This window comes from Odocoileus virginianus, chromosome 21 (assembly GCF_023699985.2).
Source record: "Odocoileus virginianus isolate 20LAN1187 ecotype Illinois chromosome 21, Ovbor_1.2, whole genome shotgun sequence".
Lineage (NCBI taxonomy): Eukaryota > Metazoa > Chordata > Mammalia > Artiodactyla > Cervidae > Odocoileus > Odocoileus virginianus.
Window position 1 is genome coordinate 51,573,206 of NC_069694.1, and position 15,891 is coordinate 51,589,096.

A 15,891-nucleotide genomic window follows, 5' to 3' on the forward strand; every position below is an offset into this window, starting at 1 on the left:
TTATTCTCCTCATCTGTAAATGGGAACAACTATTTTTGTCCTTATCTCAGTATAAAATGAGATAACGCTCATAAAGCCTGTGATGCAGAGAAGGTACATAGTATACAGTACAACTCTCTTTACAAGCTGCTGTTTACTGAGTTTTATGTAAGATGTAGGTTTCAAGCTGTGTCATGACCAGCTCCTTCTGGTTTGCCCAGGACATTCCCTGTTTTAGCGCTGAACGTCCCACATCCTGGAAATGCCCTCAGTTCTGGGATGGTTGGTCTTCTACTGCTGGAAACAGTCTACAAATAACAGTGACTTCAGAAAGGTATCAGGAGTTTCTTCGTGGATAATGGTTCCAGTGGGCAGAACAGACAGGGCCAATACTCTGGTGACACAGTGCTAAGTGTCTTTGCTCCAACACGTTTCCTGGTTTGTGCTTCTGTCCTGTGGTCCAGGATGTTAATCATTACCAAGTCCTCATTCCATCAGGCAGAAAGACCAAAAGTGAGAGCTCTAAGGGCATAAATGAGAAATTGCATGTACTGCTCTGCTTCTATCCCATCCTGTTTACTAGAACTAACTTTTGTGGCTAAACTAGTTCCTAGAGAGGCTGGGAAATGGCTTTAGTGTTTTTGGCTATGAGCCAAGCTAAAGTAGAGGATTCCATTACTAGAAATGAGAAGAAAAATATATGCCATGGCTATCTCTTATATGCCTATTTATGGCATCCAGTTTCCTTTCATATTGTGATTATTTAATAAATGGTCATTTTCTTGGCTACTACAACATTGCTGTGAATGTGTAGGAAGTTAACAAATAACATGAACAAAGACCCCTAGACTTAAGGAAAAGCTGTAATGAAATCTATTCTTTGACTTGATAACTTTTTCCAATTGCAGTACCCATTAGCCTAGAAATTCTCTTTGTAATTGAAGTGGGTAGCTAACTCCAGTGCCTCGGGCAAAGCTTTTGATTTAGACTTTTGTTCAGAAATAAGGCAACAGATATAATTACAAGTTCATTCATTTCAGATTAAAGGACGAAAAAGAGTCCATTGGTGAAGGTGTATGTGATCCAACTATGTATCCTGGTTCAGAATCACAAGCACAGTCATTCATTTAATAAATCTTTATTGAGCGCCACATGGTCACGCCATAGGGATAAAACAGTTGTCAACTTCTACTACAATTTCTGCCCTTTGGGAATTTAAATTATGCTACAGGAAAACAGATTTTTAAAATAATTTGCATTTATTTAAAAGCACTATTAATGATCCCCAATTAGTTTTTACTTTGCTGGATTTATTTTTCTTATTTTTGTTTTACTGGATGGCATTTTCTGAGGCTTAACTTGTAGAAAGTGCTTAGAAGAGAGGTGAAATTACTCGACAGTATTTCATATAGTACCAAGGTCAACCTGTGGTGGCAGTCATGATTGATATATTTTCTCTTCTTATTGCCATCCACATAATCCTCAATGCCAAGGAAACTTAAAAGCATGAAGAAATTCTGCTGTGCAGCTTACTAGACTATATGATCTGTTTTGAGGACCAAATCATTCACTGTGTTTTTCTAAATAGCCCAATTCACCATGTACAGACATGATCTTAAATTTCCCATTAGCCCTGTTTTTCCTTTATCACTAAAAGATTTTGATTAATTCTTGTTTAGAATGTTAGACTATGAATTGCTGAGCTGCTGGGATGGTAGGCTGTCAACACCTGAGTCTAATTTTGTTTTGTGTTTTTCATATATTTTTCCTATATAATTCATCCTCGTGTATGTTCAGAGTTATAAATGATTCAACTTTAAACAGAAAAAAAAAAACCCAGAGAAATGATTTTTTCAAGTGGTGGTCAAAAGTGATGCACCCTCCTTTTTTCTTTTTAAATAAGTAGATGGAAATAAAAAGGTTGCTGGAGGTCTAGCATGGCGTTACGCTCTGATATTTGAGAAAATGGGATCTATATGGATTCATAAAGTCTCTTATCTTTTAAAATCTTAGTGATATGGTGGGGTGTTCTTGTGTTGAATTTCTGCCTTTCTTAACCAGTGTTGCTTAGGAGTAGGAACAAAAGATAGCTATTGATAATTAATCTTTTCTGGTACTCTTAAGGGGTTTACAAACATTTATGGGGTCTTGCAGGTATCAGTTTTGCAAATGAGTGTCTTGTAACATGTAGGAGAATTCCGTGGGCAGAGGAGTCTGATGGGCTACAGTCCATGGGGTCACAAAGAGTTGCACGCAGCTGAGAGACTGACACACACATATAGGTACACCCAGATATTCTTGTTGCTTTGCCCAAATTAATTCATACTTAAATGTTGAATGGTTTTCATGTGGTGAGGGGTGGGCACACTTACTAAGACTAGCACTGTTTCTTATCTTGAATACGGCCCTAGAAATAATTTTTATATAAAAAATTTTATGTAAAGAAGGAAGGGTGGATTGCTAGGCAACAGGAAATTTGTTTTGTTGTGTTCAGTCGCTAAGTCGTGTCCATTTCTTTGTGACCCCGGGGACTGCAGCACACCAGACCCCTCTTCTTCACTCTCTCCAAGAGTTTGCTCAAACTCTTGTCTTATCGGGGCTTCCCTTGTGGCCCAGATGGTAAAGAATTTGCCTGCAGTGTGGTAGACCTGGGTTCCATCCCTGGGTTGGGGATTGGGAATTTGTTTAAAGACTTTGAATTTGGGATTTTCATCAGTATTCTGGCAGGGTGGTACAGTCAAGTAATAGTTGCATCTCAGAAGCCAAGAGAAAATTCGGAGCAGGTCGGGGATCAGTAGTATCTCATGTGAAAGAGAAGTCCAGTCAGATAAGTACTGGGGAAGAAAGGTATTTCAGTGAATATTAGGAGATATTTTGGCTTCCCTGGAGGTGCAGTGATAAAGAATCTGCCTGCCCATCCAGGAGACATGGGAGATGAGGTTTCTGTCCCTGGTTCGGGAAGATTCCCTGGAGGAGGAAATGGCAACCCGGTATTCTTGCTTGAAAAAGTGCCCTTGACAATGAGTGATCCGGCAGAGCTGTGGTGGAGTCAGTGGCAGACTGTAATCATTTGGGAAATAAGTGGGACCCGATAAATAGAGACTGATGTTTTAAGACACTTCACTCCAAGGGGAAAATGAGAGTAAGACATGCTCAAGTGGCATGTACGTTGAATGAGTGTGTTATAAATACAATGTATTTTTGGTAGAAACCGTCAGAAGTCTGGAAATATATAACTAAGAAAGTAAGACAAAATCACTCAATCTGGCAATCCAAATTGACTACTGATAAGAGTTTTGATATTTACTTTGTTGTTACTATAATCATTTTGAAAGTGAAAGTAAAAGTGGTTGTTGCTCAGTCGTGTCTGATTCTTTCCGACCCCATGGACCTCATTGCCCACCGAGCTCCTCTGTTCATGGAATTCTCCAGGCAAGAATACTGGAGTACATTACCGTTCTCTTCTCCAGGGGATCTTCCCGACCAAGGAATTGAACGTAGGTCTCCTGCACTGCAGGCAGATCCTTCACCTTCTGAGTCACCAGGGAAGCCCTATAATCATTTTATGTTTACATATAAACGTGTATGTGTGCGTGTGTGTGCGTTCAGTCGTGTCCAACTCCTTGTGACGCCAAGGACTGTAGCATTCCTGGTTTCTCTGTCCATGGTATTTTCTAGGCAAGAATACTCCAGTGGGTTGCCATTTCCTGTTCCGGGGGATCTTCCCAACCCAGGGATTGAACCTGTGTCTCTTCCATCTCCTGCATTGGTAGACAGATTCTTTACCACTGCAATACATGGAAAGTCCATATATATATAAATATATATCACATTGTGTTTCTTGCTTTCTTATGTTATAAGCATTTTCTCAAATTAAAATTGTTTCTAAAAGCATGGTTTTTGATGGTGCTAGAGTTTTCCGTAGTAAAATATGCTATACTTTTTCAAATTAATTTATTTTTAATTGAAGGCTACTTGCTTTACAAAATTGTGATGGTTTCTGCCGTAAATCAACATGAATCAGCCATAGGTGTGCATCTGTCTCCTCCCTCTTGAACCTCCCTCCTACCTCCCACCCCATACCTTCCCTCTGTAAATGCACTATGCTTTCATCAGTCCTTTACTGCTGGCTTCTTCGTGGTTTCTGGCTGTTAGCTATCAGAAGTGAATGCAGAGAATATCTCTGTAGATGCGTGTTGGCAATTCTGATTTAGGATCATTTCGTAAATGTAAAATAATGCGGCAGTTGTTTTTCAGAACATTTGTGCCGATTTACATTTTTACATGGCGCTAGTGTTACAGGACTGGAAAAGGTCAGTTTTCATTCCAATCCCAAAGAAAGGCAATGCCAAAGAATGCTCAAACTACCATACAGTTGCACTCATCTCACACGCTAATAAAACAGTGCTCAACATTCTCCAAGCCAGGCTTCAACAGTACATGAACCGTGAACTTCCAGATGTTCAAGCTGGTTTTGGAAAAGGCAGAGGAACCAGAGATCAAATTACCTACATCTGTTGGCTCATCGAAAAAGAAAGAGAGCTCCAGAAAAATATCTACTTCTGCTTTATTGACTATGCCAAAGACTTTGACTGTGTGGATCACAATAAACTGTGGAAAATTCTGAAAGAGATGGGAATACCAGATTGCCTGACATGCCTCTTGGGAAATCTGTATGCAGGTCAGGAAGCAACAGTTAGAACTGGACCTGAAACAACAGACTGGTTCCAAATAGGAAATGAAGTACATCAAGGCTGTATATTGTCACCCTGCTTATTTAACTTATATGCAGAGTACATCATGAGAAACGCTGGGCTGGAAGAAGCACAAGTTGGAATCAAGATTGCCAGGAGAAATATCAATAACCTCAGATATGCAGATGACACCACCCTTATGGCAGAAAGTGAGGAAGAACTAAAGAGCCTCTTGATGAAAGTAAAAGAGGAGAATGAAAAAGTTGGCTTAAAGCTTAGCATTCAGAAAACTAAGATTATGGCATCTAGTCCCATCACTTCATGGCAAATAGATGTGGAAACAGTGGAAACAGTGGCAGACTTTATATTTTTGGGCTCCAAAATCACTGCAGATCGTGACTACAGCCATGAAATTAAAAGACACTTATTCCTTGGAAGGAAAGTTATGACCAACCAAGATAGCATATTAAAAAGCAGAGACATTACTTTGCCAACAACGATCTGTCTAGTCAAGGCTGTGGTTTTTCCAGTGGTCATGTATGGATGTGAGAGTTGGACTATAAAGAAAGCTGAGCGCCAAAGATTTGATGCTTTTGAACTGTGGTGTTGGAGAAGACTCCTGAGAGTCCCTTGGACTGCAAGGAGATCCAACCAGTCCATCCTAAAGGGGATCAATCCTGAATATTCATTGGAAGGACTGATGCTGAAGCTGAAACTCCAATACTTTGGCCACCTGATGTGAAGAGCTGACTCACTTGAAAAGATCCTGATGCTGGGAAAGTTTGAAGGTAGGAGGAGAAGGAACAACAGAGGATGAGATGGCTGGATGGCATCACCGACTCGATGGGCATGAGTTTGAGTGAACTCTGGGAGTTTGTGATGGACAGGGAGGCCTGGTGTGCTGTGATTCATGGGGTCACAAAGAGTTGGACATGACTGAGCGACTGAACTGAACTGAGTAGTAAAAATTTGCCGGACAGTGCAGGAGACATGGGTTCAATCCCTGGGTTGAGAAGATCCCCTGGAGAAGGAAATGGCAACCCACTCCAGTATTCTTACCTGGGAAATGCCCTGGACAGAGGAGCCTGGCGGGCTACAGTTCATAAGGTCACAGAGAGTTGGACACGACTGGAGCGAATGAGCAGGAAGCACATTTTTGCCAACTGTGTTTAACTACTTTGTACCTTTGTAGGGACTGAGCCTCATCATTAAAAATGACATCCTTGCTAATTTCATGAAGGAAAAAGCCTCATTTTCTCAGTCATTCAGCAAGTTGTGAGCTCCTTAAGACCGACTGGGAGGCTGCGTCCAGACTGCATGTGGCGGGGTGGCGTGTCTAGCGCCTGGCGCTGCCTGTGGGGTACACGGGTGAGGATCCTCTGCCACCGCCACAGGCCAGCATTAGGAGGGCTTCACCCTTGGTCACCAGTTCTAACTCCTCGTTAGGCAGATGATCCACTTTTTCTGGAGAACTGGCCTTCGATTTTACTTTTGGGGGTAAATGCGCCATCCCCTGCTGTTCCCTGAGAGCGCGTCCCCTTCATCTCCTGCTCTGCCCCCTGCTCTTGCTCTTAGAGCCTCCTCTTCAGCTCTCAGCCATCTGGAAGCAGGTTTCATCTCTACCGTAGCCTCCTCTGTGTGTTTTGGGCTGCGACGTCTTTCATCCTTTTGTATCCCTCAATAAGCGTTTCTCAAATTACTGACACAAACAGTGTCCACACTCCATTCCACTGTTGACGGTTGTCTTGCCCACGCCTCACTTCTTCATGTCCATTCTCGGGGATTTGGGGTATTCATTCCGTTTAATAGACTTTACTGTCATTCCCAAGGCACTTTAGGAAGAAGGGACTAGAGACACCTGTGCTCACTTAGCTGTCCTGGACTGGAAGCCTCTGCTTCAGATGTTTTAAACATTCCAAAAATAGTTAATGATAGTGTAATAAAATCTAATAATAGTGGCTTTTTTCCCCCTTTGCTTTATACTCAGAATTATCTTTTTCCTTCCAGAGATCATTTAAGGCTCAACATTCTTAATGACTTTATTAAAAAATTTTTTGATACTCTTCAGTCTAATTAACTTTGGGGAGAGTCTAAGGTAAAAATTTTAGTGATTTTCTTTCTCCAATATAGAGCCATTTTATAACACTTCACAGGGAGTGCGTTCTTTCTTCATTTACTTGTGGTACTTCCTTCGTCTCATGTTATATTCAAGAAATTCTTACAGGCTACCATTGATTTGAATTAAGATTCTTGGACGAGTTCCATAGTGTTTTATTTTTTTAATTTTTAGTTGAAGTAAAGTTGATTTACAACATTGTATTAATTTCTGCTGTACAGAAAGTGATTCAGTTATATATATATATATATATACACACACACATTCTTTTACATATTCTTTTCCATTGTGGTTATCTCAGGATATTAAATATAATTTCCTGTGCTATACAGTAGGACCTTGTTTATCATTCAGTATGTAATAGCTTCCATCTGCTAACCCCAGCCTCCCATTCCATCCCTCCCACCACCCCTCCCCTCCCTTGGGGACCACAGATCTGTTCTCTATGTGTGTGTCTGTTTCTGCTTGTAGGTAGGTTCCTTGGTATCAAAATTTAAATGCTACATATGAATAATATCATATGGTATTTGTCTTTCCGATTTACTTCACTTAGTATGATAATGTCTGGTTATATGCATGTTGCTGCAAATGGCATTATTTTGTTTCTCTTATGGCAGAGTACTATTCCATTATGTATATATGTACTATATATATATATAAAATATATATATATTATATATATATATTTGTTTCTTTCTTTTTTTTTAACAGTTCAGTTACAGCTCAGAATTTTATTTGGTCAACAAAAGATAGTACACCCCTGAGGCATGAGGGTGGGCCGACCCTGAAGGAGAGGCCCAGATAGATAGTGTTTTAATTACAGAATTTTTACCTTTCCGTCCCAAACAAAAGATAGTACACCCCTGAGGCATGAGGGTGGGCCGACCCTGAAGGAGAGGCCCAGATAGTGTTTTAATTACAGAATTTTTACCTTTCCGTCCCAAGTCATTACTGTTTCATTTTCAAAAGTGAAATCTCTCTTTTGAAGTAAACATGGATATAGTTTGGTCAAATTCCAGACAAAACAAAGCCATCCATTGGAATTTTGAGATGAATTTATTCAGTCTATTTATCCTATGGAAAGGATTGACTTTTTTAGAATATTGTATTCCATTAAAATAATATGGTACTGCGGTACACTTAGTATTCCTTTCATGTATATCTTCAGGGAAAAACTTGCCTTACTTAGAATAGCCAAAATATATGCTTTTTAGTTAACTTTAAAGGTATTTTATGTACTTTATTGTTACTGTGAATGAGATCTTTCTTATCACAGTATTTAAAAATAACACTCATTATTTTTATTAAGAGAAGAGTAATGTGACCAATGTAGAAAAAGTTAAATTAAAATCTCTAATAATTTGTACTATCCAGAACACACCGCCGCTGTTTGGTGCGTATCACTCCCGTGTATGATATTTATACATATGTATCTTATATAAAGTGATAGTTCACATGGTGGGCTTCCCCGATGACTCAGCAGTAAAGAATTTGCCTGCGATGCAAGAGACTTGGGTTTGATCCCTGAGTCAGGAAGCTCCCCTGGAGGAGGAAATGGCAACCCACTCCAGTATGCTTGCCTGGAAAATCCTATGGACAGAGGAGCCTGGTGGGCTACGGTCCATGGAGTTGCAGAGTAGGACACGGCTGAGCAGCTAAGCGTGAGCACATTACATGATCATGCTTATTAGTAACCTCATTGTTAATCAATAGTAAATCTTGCATGTCTTTTCATGCCATTAAATATTCTTTTACAAGATTATTTTAGGGGCTACTGTATGAATGAATCACAGTTTATTTTAACCAGTTTCCAACTGTTGGAGATTTAACGTATCTGCAAATGTCTGCAATTAGTAGCAGTCTTCTCCTGCCTTAAACAGTGGCTTCATGAAAATGCTTATAGAGGTTAAATGTCTATTATGTATGTTGCAAGTTGTTTTTCTAGGGTATAATTTTCCCTTTAATTATGTTTACATTACATTTGATGCATCCACATCCCTCTTTTTAAATTGTCTGGTTGATTTTCTTTTCATTTTTTCAGGCTGCTTTACATTGTTCCCTAAAATAATAAGCTTTACTTTTCAGAGCAGTTTTAGGTTCACAGCAGGAAGTACACAGAGTCCCTATATTCTCCCCTACAGCCGTGCATACCTTCCTCCACTGTCAACATCTTGCACCACAGTGGTCTGTTGTTAGTGATCAGTGAACCTGTGCTGGTGCATCAGCATGTCTTCAAGTCCATACTCAGAGCAGTGGTCCCCAACCTTCTCAGCACCAGGCGCTGGTTTCGTGGAAGACATCTTTTCATGGACTGAGGGCGGGGAGAAATGATTCAGGTGGTTATGGGTGCAGTGGGGAGCAGCAGGTGAGGCTTCACTTGCTCACCGGTCCACCACTCCCCTCCTGCTGTGTGGCCCGGTCCCTAACAGGCCATGGACCGGTACCAGTCCTCGGCCCAGGGCTTGGGGAGCCCTGCTTCACAGGGTTCACCCTTGGGGTTTGGATAGTCTCTGGGTTTGCGTAAATGTGTAATGACATCTATACATCACTGTAGAGTCTTACAGAATAATTTCACTGCCCTAAAGATCCTCTGTGCTCAACCTGTTCATCCTTTCCTCCTTTGCAACCATCGGCAATGACCAATATCTTTACTGTCTTCATAGATTTGCCTTTTACAGAAGGTTATATAATTGGAATCAAACTGTATGTAGCCTTTTCAGATAGGCTTATTGCATTTAGTAAATATACATTTTAATTTCCTCCTCTTTTCATGGCTTGATAGCTCATTTCTTTTTAGTGGTGAATAATATTCCACCATAGCAATGTACCACAGTTTTTTTATTTATTCAACTAACTTTAGGTGCTTTACTTGGATACCCCCAAGTTTAGTCAATTATAAATAAAGCTGTTATAAACATTCATGTGCAGATTTTTGTGTAGACACCTGTTTTCATCTTCTGTAAATGCCAAGGAGCACGATTGCTGGGTCACATGGTAAGGGTATGTTTAGTTTATAAGAAACCTCTGATTTGTCTTCCAAAGTGTCTGTACTATTTCACATCTCCACCAGCAATGTATGAACGTTCCTGTTGTTCCATACCCTCTCCAGCATTTGGTGTTGTCAGTGTTCTGGATATTGACCACTTTAATAGATGTATAGTGGTATCATTATTTTTTTATTGCAGTATAGTTGCTTTATTTTTTTTTTTATAATTTTAGTTATTTATTTATTTTTGGCAGTGCTGGGTTCTCGTTGCTGCATGGACTTTGCTCTAGTTGTGGCGAGCAGCGCTGCTCTCTAGCTGTTGTGTGCGGGCTTCTTATTGGGATTGCGTCTCCTGTTGGGAAGCACAGGCTGTTAGGACTTCAGTTGTTGTGGCTCCTGGGCTCCGGAGCATGGGCTCAATAGTTGTGATGATGCACGGCCTTAGTTGTTCTGATCTTCTCGGACCAGGGTTGACCCCACATCTCCTGCATTGGCAGGTAGATTCTTTACCACTGAGTCACCAAGGAAGTCCTCATTATTGTTTTAGTTTGCATTGCCCTCATGACATATGAGGGAGAAGGCAGTGGCACCCCACTCCAGTACCCTTGCCTGGAAAATCCCATGGACGGAGGAGCCTGGTAGGCTACCGTCCTTGGGGTCGCCAAGAGTCAGACACGACTGGGTGACTTCACTTTCACTTTTCACTTTCATGCATTGGAGGAGGAAATGGCAACCCACTCCAGTGTTCTTGCCTGGAGAATCCCAGGGACAGGGGAGCCTGGTGGGCTGCCATCTATGGGGTCACACAGAGTCGGACACGACTGAAGTGACTTAGCAGCAGCAGCAGCAGCAGCAGTGACGTATGTGGAGCATCTTCTCATCTGTTTACTTCTTATCTGTATTTTCTTTGGTGAGATGTCTATTAAGACCTTTAACCCCTTTTAAATCAGGTTTTTTTTATTGTTGAGATTTGAGTTCCTTCCTTACATATCTTGGTAGCAATCCTTTTTTATATATATATTTTGCAAATGTTTCTTCCAGTCTGTTGCTTATCTTTTCATTCTCTTGACATTATCTTCTCAGAGGAGATTTTATTATTAATGAAGTCCCAACTTTTCAACTGATACATTGTAATTCTTCTGGACTAGCAAGGATCATACCATTTATTGGTAGTTGTGTTAGTCATTCTGTTATCCATAACAGTGATGTTTATGAGATTTAAGTGCTGTTGTAATTCTTCATAATTAACTTTATATTTTAATAGTGAATAACGCACTTGTGCAAATGATGCTTCTTTGTTGGTAATCATTTCTTTCTCATGAAGACATATGACGACCTAGTAGGCATTATTTTTAAGATATTTTATCATATGAATATTGGTATTTCTGAATAGTTTTATAATTTACATGTACAGAATCTATGTACCTTTTCAAACCTCATTTTGTTATACGACAGCCACTGGTGGCTGAGATGGTCAGGTATCTGCCTGCAGTGCAGGAGACCTAGGTTCAATTTCTGGGTCAGAAAGATCCCTTGGAGAAGGGAATGGCTATCCACTCAAGTATTCTTGCCTGGGAAATCCCATGGACAGAGGAGCCTGCTGGGCTACAATCCATGAGGTTGCAAAGAGTTGGATATGACTAAGTGACTAACACGCATACACATTCAGTACAATACTAGTTTAGAAGTTTCTTAATCACACTAATCACATTGGAATTGCTCACTAGAGGCTACCATATTGGATAGTAAGGAGATAGAACATTTTCATCATCATAGGTAGTTCTGTTGGACAATGTGGTTCTAGAAGATAAGCAGTTGTGATTAAACAGTCATTTTGTGTGATTTCTTTTTACTTTGCAGTAATTACTAAAATACTAAAAGAAAAAATTAAAAAATGCAGTGAAAGCATTTGTTTCCCTACTGTTATCTTTTGTTTCTTAGTGATTTATGTTAAAGTAACAGTTATAACTACAGCTGAAGGAGCTGAGTATGCTCACCATCTGCTCAGCTAAATGCGAAATACAGTTGGCAGAGCAGTTGCCTAACATTGGTCCATCATGATGTTGGTCTTCTTGGACTTGCCAGCAGTAACAGGCACTATTAGTCACAGCAATGGGCAGTTCAGCCGAAATAACTTTTCTGCATAGATCTCATTCTTAGAATTAATAACTTGTCTATTTAAAATTCCTAATTTTTTTCTTCCTTGGCAAGGGCAGAAGGCTGGGGTTCACTGGTGGCTCAGTTGGTAAAGAATCTGCCTGCAATGCAGGAGGACCGGGTGTGATCCCTGGGTCGGGAGAATAAGCTGGAGAAGGAAATGGCAACCCACTCCAGTATTCTTGCCTGGGAAAGCCCATGGACAGAGGAGCCTGATGGCCTACAGTCCATGGGTCACAAGAGTTAGATGCAACTTAGCAACTAAACCACCACCACCATTGGTAGAAGGCTACACCAGAGAGACACATTTGGAGACATAACACAGAATAAAGGCCTGGAAGGTTTGCTCCAAGATTGGCTACTTAATTTTCTTCTTTCATTGACATTGTAATTATAGAATAAACTTCATTGCTATAGAAACAGTGTTTGCTCCAAATTATTTTTTTAAAGGCCTCACATTAATTCAGGCAACATTTAACACATGTTTATAACACATGTTACTTCAGTTTACTGTTTACAGTAATGATAACCTAATGATATTATATCATTTGGAATTGGTTTGAAAAGCATCTGGAAATATATTTTATAGTTTAATCTTGGTATTGGAAGAATCTATCATTTGTCTGCTATTGATTTCTTCTTCTTTTTTTTAGGTTTCTTGCAGTGTTTGAATGTTGAGAAGGTATAGTTATTTAAACTGTGTTTAGATGGCAGGAATTTGTATAAGCAGGATGGTTAATATATGATGGGTAAACACATATTGATTTGGTGATTGCATATAAATCTATTTTGAGTTGTTCTTTGAAGTAGAAAAGTCCAGTTCTCATGGGTAATTATTGTTTAGGTCTTTCCCTATTTGGAGGCTAGTTTAGAATCCAAGTGTAAATTATATTGGGTAGGTAGGGGAAGTTTCCATATTCAGTGGCTCACATAGATATTTCTTAAAAAATGGTAGAAGGTGACTCTAACTATTGTATATACTTTATTAAAGCAGAAGAGTAGAGGAAAGATTAGCCATCCTGTGCACTTGTCCTTTGCACCTGAATTACAAGTAACAACATGGGAAGTATTGTCAAGGACATAGTCACTCATCAACCATCTCTTTCACAAGGACTTACTGAGATCCAGTTAACCCTCCTGAACTTCTGTGTTAAAGGTTTCTCTTTTAGATAATGCCCTGAAATGAGTCAGCAAATTGATATAAATTACATAAACAGAGTTGGCCAGGATACTTAAGGGTATTTAGATAAAGGAGAAAGTCACATTAAAGGTCATTTTTTTCTCCTGTGGAAAAACATATTTTCTATAGAATTACTACTTGAAAGAATGATTTTCTGATACATAATCTTTCTGTGGTATGCTTTAGTCATAATTATGGAATGTTACTGCTGTGATAAAATGATTTAAAAAGAGACATACAGGCTGATATACTCCCAAAAAAGAAGTCTTGGCTCTTCTTCCTGGGATTAACATTGATGTTCCCTTAAAAGATAAACAAATGTTTCATAGATGGCTTATAGCTCTTATTCAAAGAAGAGAGATCTTTTTTCAAATTCAGTCTTACAGGTTTCATTTCAAATTAAAAAAAAAAAAAAGATGAGTTCTCTATTGTTGTTCCAAAGCTGATACATTTTAAATCTATTTCAGTTTATACCAGTCTTACTGTCAGTTCTGTATTTTAAGAGACACCTTTCAGAAATGATGAGACAGAACATATACTGGGATAATTTTTAAAGCCATCCTTAGGCAAAGTACTGGATCATCAGATCCTGTGAAAAAGCATCTTTGTGATGGTTTTGAATGGTGAGGATTGCAGTCTGTTTTAAGTAGTTTTCTGGTTGTCATTTCAGCTATGAAGTCTTACACTCCGTATTTCATGCTCCTGTGGAGTGCTGTTGGGATTGCCAAGGCTGCCAAAATCATCATCGTGCCGCCAATTATGTTTGAAAGCCATATGTACATTTTCAAGACACTAGCCTCGGCCTTGCACGAGAGAGGCCACCACACAGTGTTCCTCCTCTCTGAAGGCAGAGACATCGCGCCATCTAATCACTACAGCCTCCAGCGCTACCCAGGGATCTTTAACAGTACCACCTCGGATGCTTTCCTGCAGTCCAAAATGCGGAATATTTTCTCTGGGAGATTGACAGCAGTCGAACTGTTTGACATACTGGATCACTATACCAAGAACTGTGACATGATGGTTGGCAACCACGCCCTGATTCAGGGTCTAAAAAAGGAGAAGTTTGACCTGCTGCTGGTCGACCCTAATGACATGTGTGGATTTGTGATAGCTCATCTCTTGGGGGTTAAATATGCTGTATTTTCAACCGGCCTTTGGTATCCTGCTGAAGTGGGCGCTCCTGCCCCCTTGGCTTACGTCCCAGAGTTTAACTCACTCCTCACAGACCACATGAACCTGCTGCAAAGGATGAAAAACACCGGCGTTTACCTCATTTCCAGAATAGGGATCAGCTTTCTGGTTCTTCCCAAATATGAAAGGATCATGCAGAAGTACAACCTGTTGCCGGGGAAGTCCATGTATGACTTGGTCCACGGGTCCAGCTTGTGGATGTTGTGTACAGACGTAGCCCTGGAGTTCCCGAGACCCACCCTGCCTAATGTGGTTTATGTAGGAGGAATCCTAACCAAGCCGGCCGGCCCACTACCAGAAGTAAGGTTTGCTGAACTCCTTGGTAATCTTTTCTTAATATAAATGTCCATTTGTCAGCTTGGATTTTTAGAAGAGAGGGGATTGGGTATTGCTGGATACTAGATGCTATTCTAAAAAGTGGTTAAGACACAGAGCCTGCCAAGGTCCTTTTATTTGTGGGTGCCTCGCTCCTCTGGAACGCATTACTGCTTTGAATGAGCATTTCCGTAACACCAAGGGGCCACTGTGCCATATGGTCAGTAGACTGTCTGAGAAGTAGATTTTTGATTAAGACTCTGAGAGGAATGGAGTTAGATAGTTCATTTTAATGAGTGTAAGTGATTTCACTTTTAATTAAATGCAGAGCTCCATCTGATCTCCCCCAGAAAGCACAAGCACAAGTCTCTGCATCCAGGTTAGGTCCTGTGAACTCAAATAAGTAGAACAATGTCAGTAGTGATTCTTCTTTCAGTAGTCGTGACCGCTTAAAGTTTATGTCCAACAATGAAAATGAGGTATTAACTTCCATCAGACTCAGATGCTGATTTAAAGTTAGTAAAATTATTTAAAGACATCATGCCTCACTGTGATTTCATGTCAAAGATGGAATTAATTATATTTAAACAAAACCTGTTTAGTCTCTGAGTCAAACCTAATTTCTTCTTTCTGGCTGAGCTGTCAGCATATACACTTGGCTTCTATTCTTCATCCTAGTTTGGCTTTTTTTTTTTTTTTCAATTAGGTGTCTCAAAACCTGTAGATAAAAAATCTGTAGGAGCCATATTGCTATCTGTTGTAGGGGAATTTCCAGCCTCAGGTTGACTCTGGATTCAAAGTCAACCTCTGATGGCATTTTTCAGAAGTGTAGGGCCTGTACTGTTTTTCTCTACTGAAGCCGTTTCTACTCTTAAAATTCTTAAAGCAGCCACTCACAACAATAGTCAAAGTCTTCATTTCTAACTCTGGTCACTACATTTGAAGAAATCTGCCAGAGTCTTGATGAAGAGTAGTCTAGATTTTCTCCTGTAGGTGTCAGATAAGTGCAATCTCTGGGCAGAATTTTCTCATGGGGAAATAAGATGATTGGAATATATAGCCTGTAGATTTCTCTCACACCTCCATTAGAAGCATATTTAATAAATAACACTTTAACATATTTCATGTAACATGAAGAAATAGAACTTGCCAGATCTTTGACCCATAAACCCTAGATTGCCACTGGTGAAGACTGAGAGAGAGTGGTTGTTCTTTCTGACGCCAGCTATAAAGGATAAAGGTTAATCTCAGGCTGTCTCAGCCATTATCA

General features: G+C 39.9%; 1 protein-coding gene across 2 annotated transcripts in view; it reads left to right on the forward strand.

Moving 5' to 3' along the window:
* The window catches only part of UGT8 (UDP glycosyltransferase 8), a 94,649-nt gene that overhangs the window by 18,691 nt on the left and 60,067 nt on the right, over nt 1-15,891 (forward strand). For both annotated transcript variants that reach the window (XM_070452378.1, XM_020889216.2), the window contains one exon: nt 13,783-14,606. In XM_070452378.1, the coding sequence (XP_070308479.1) occupies nt 13,785-14,606 (822 nt within the window). In that variant the 5' untranslated portion in view covers nt 13,783-13,784. The remainder of the gene's footprint in view (nt 1-13,782; nt 14,607-15,891) is intronic.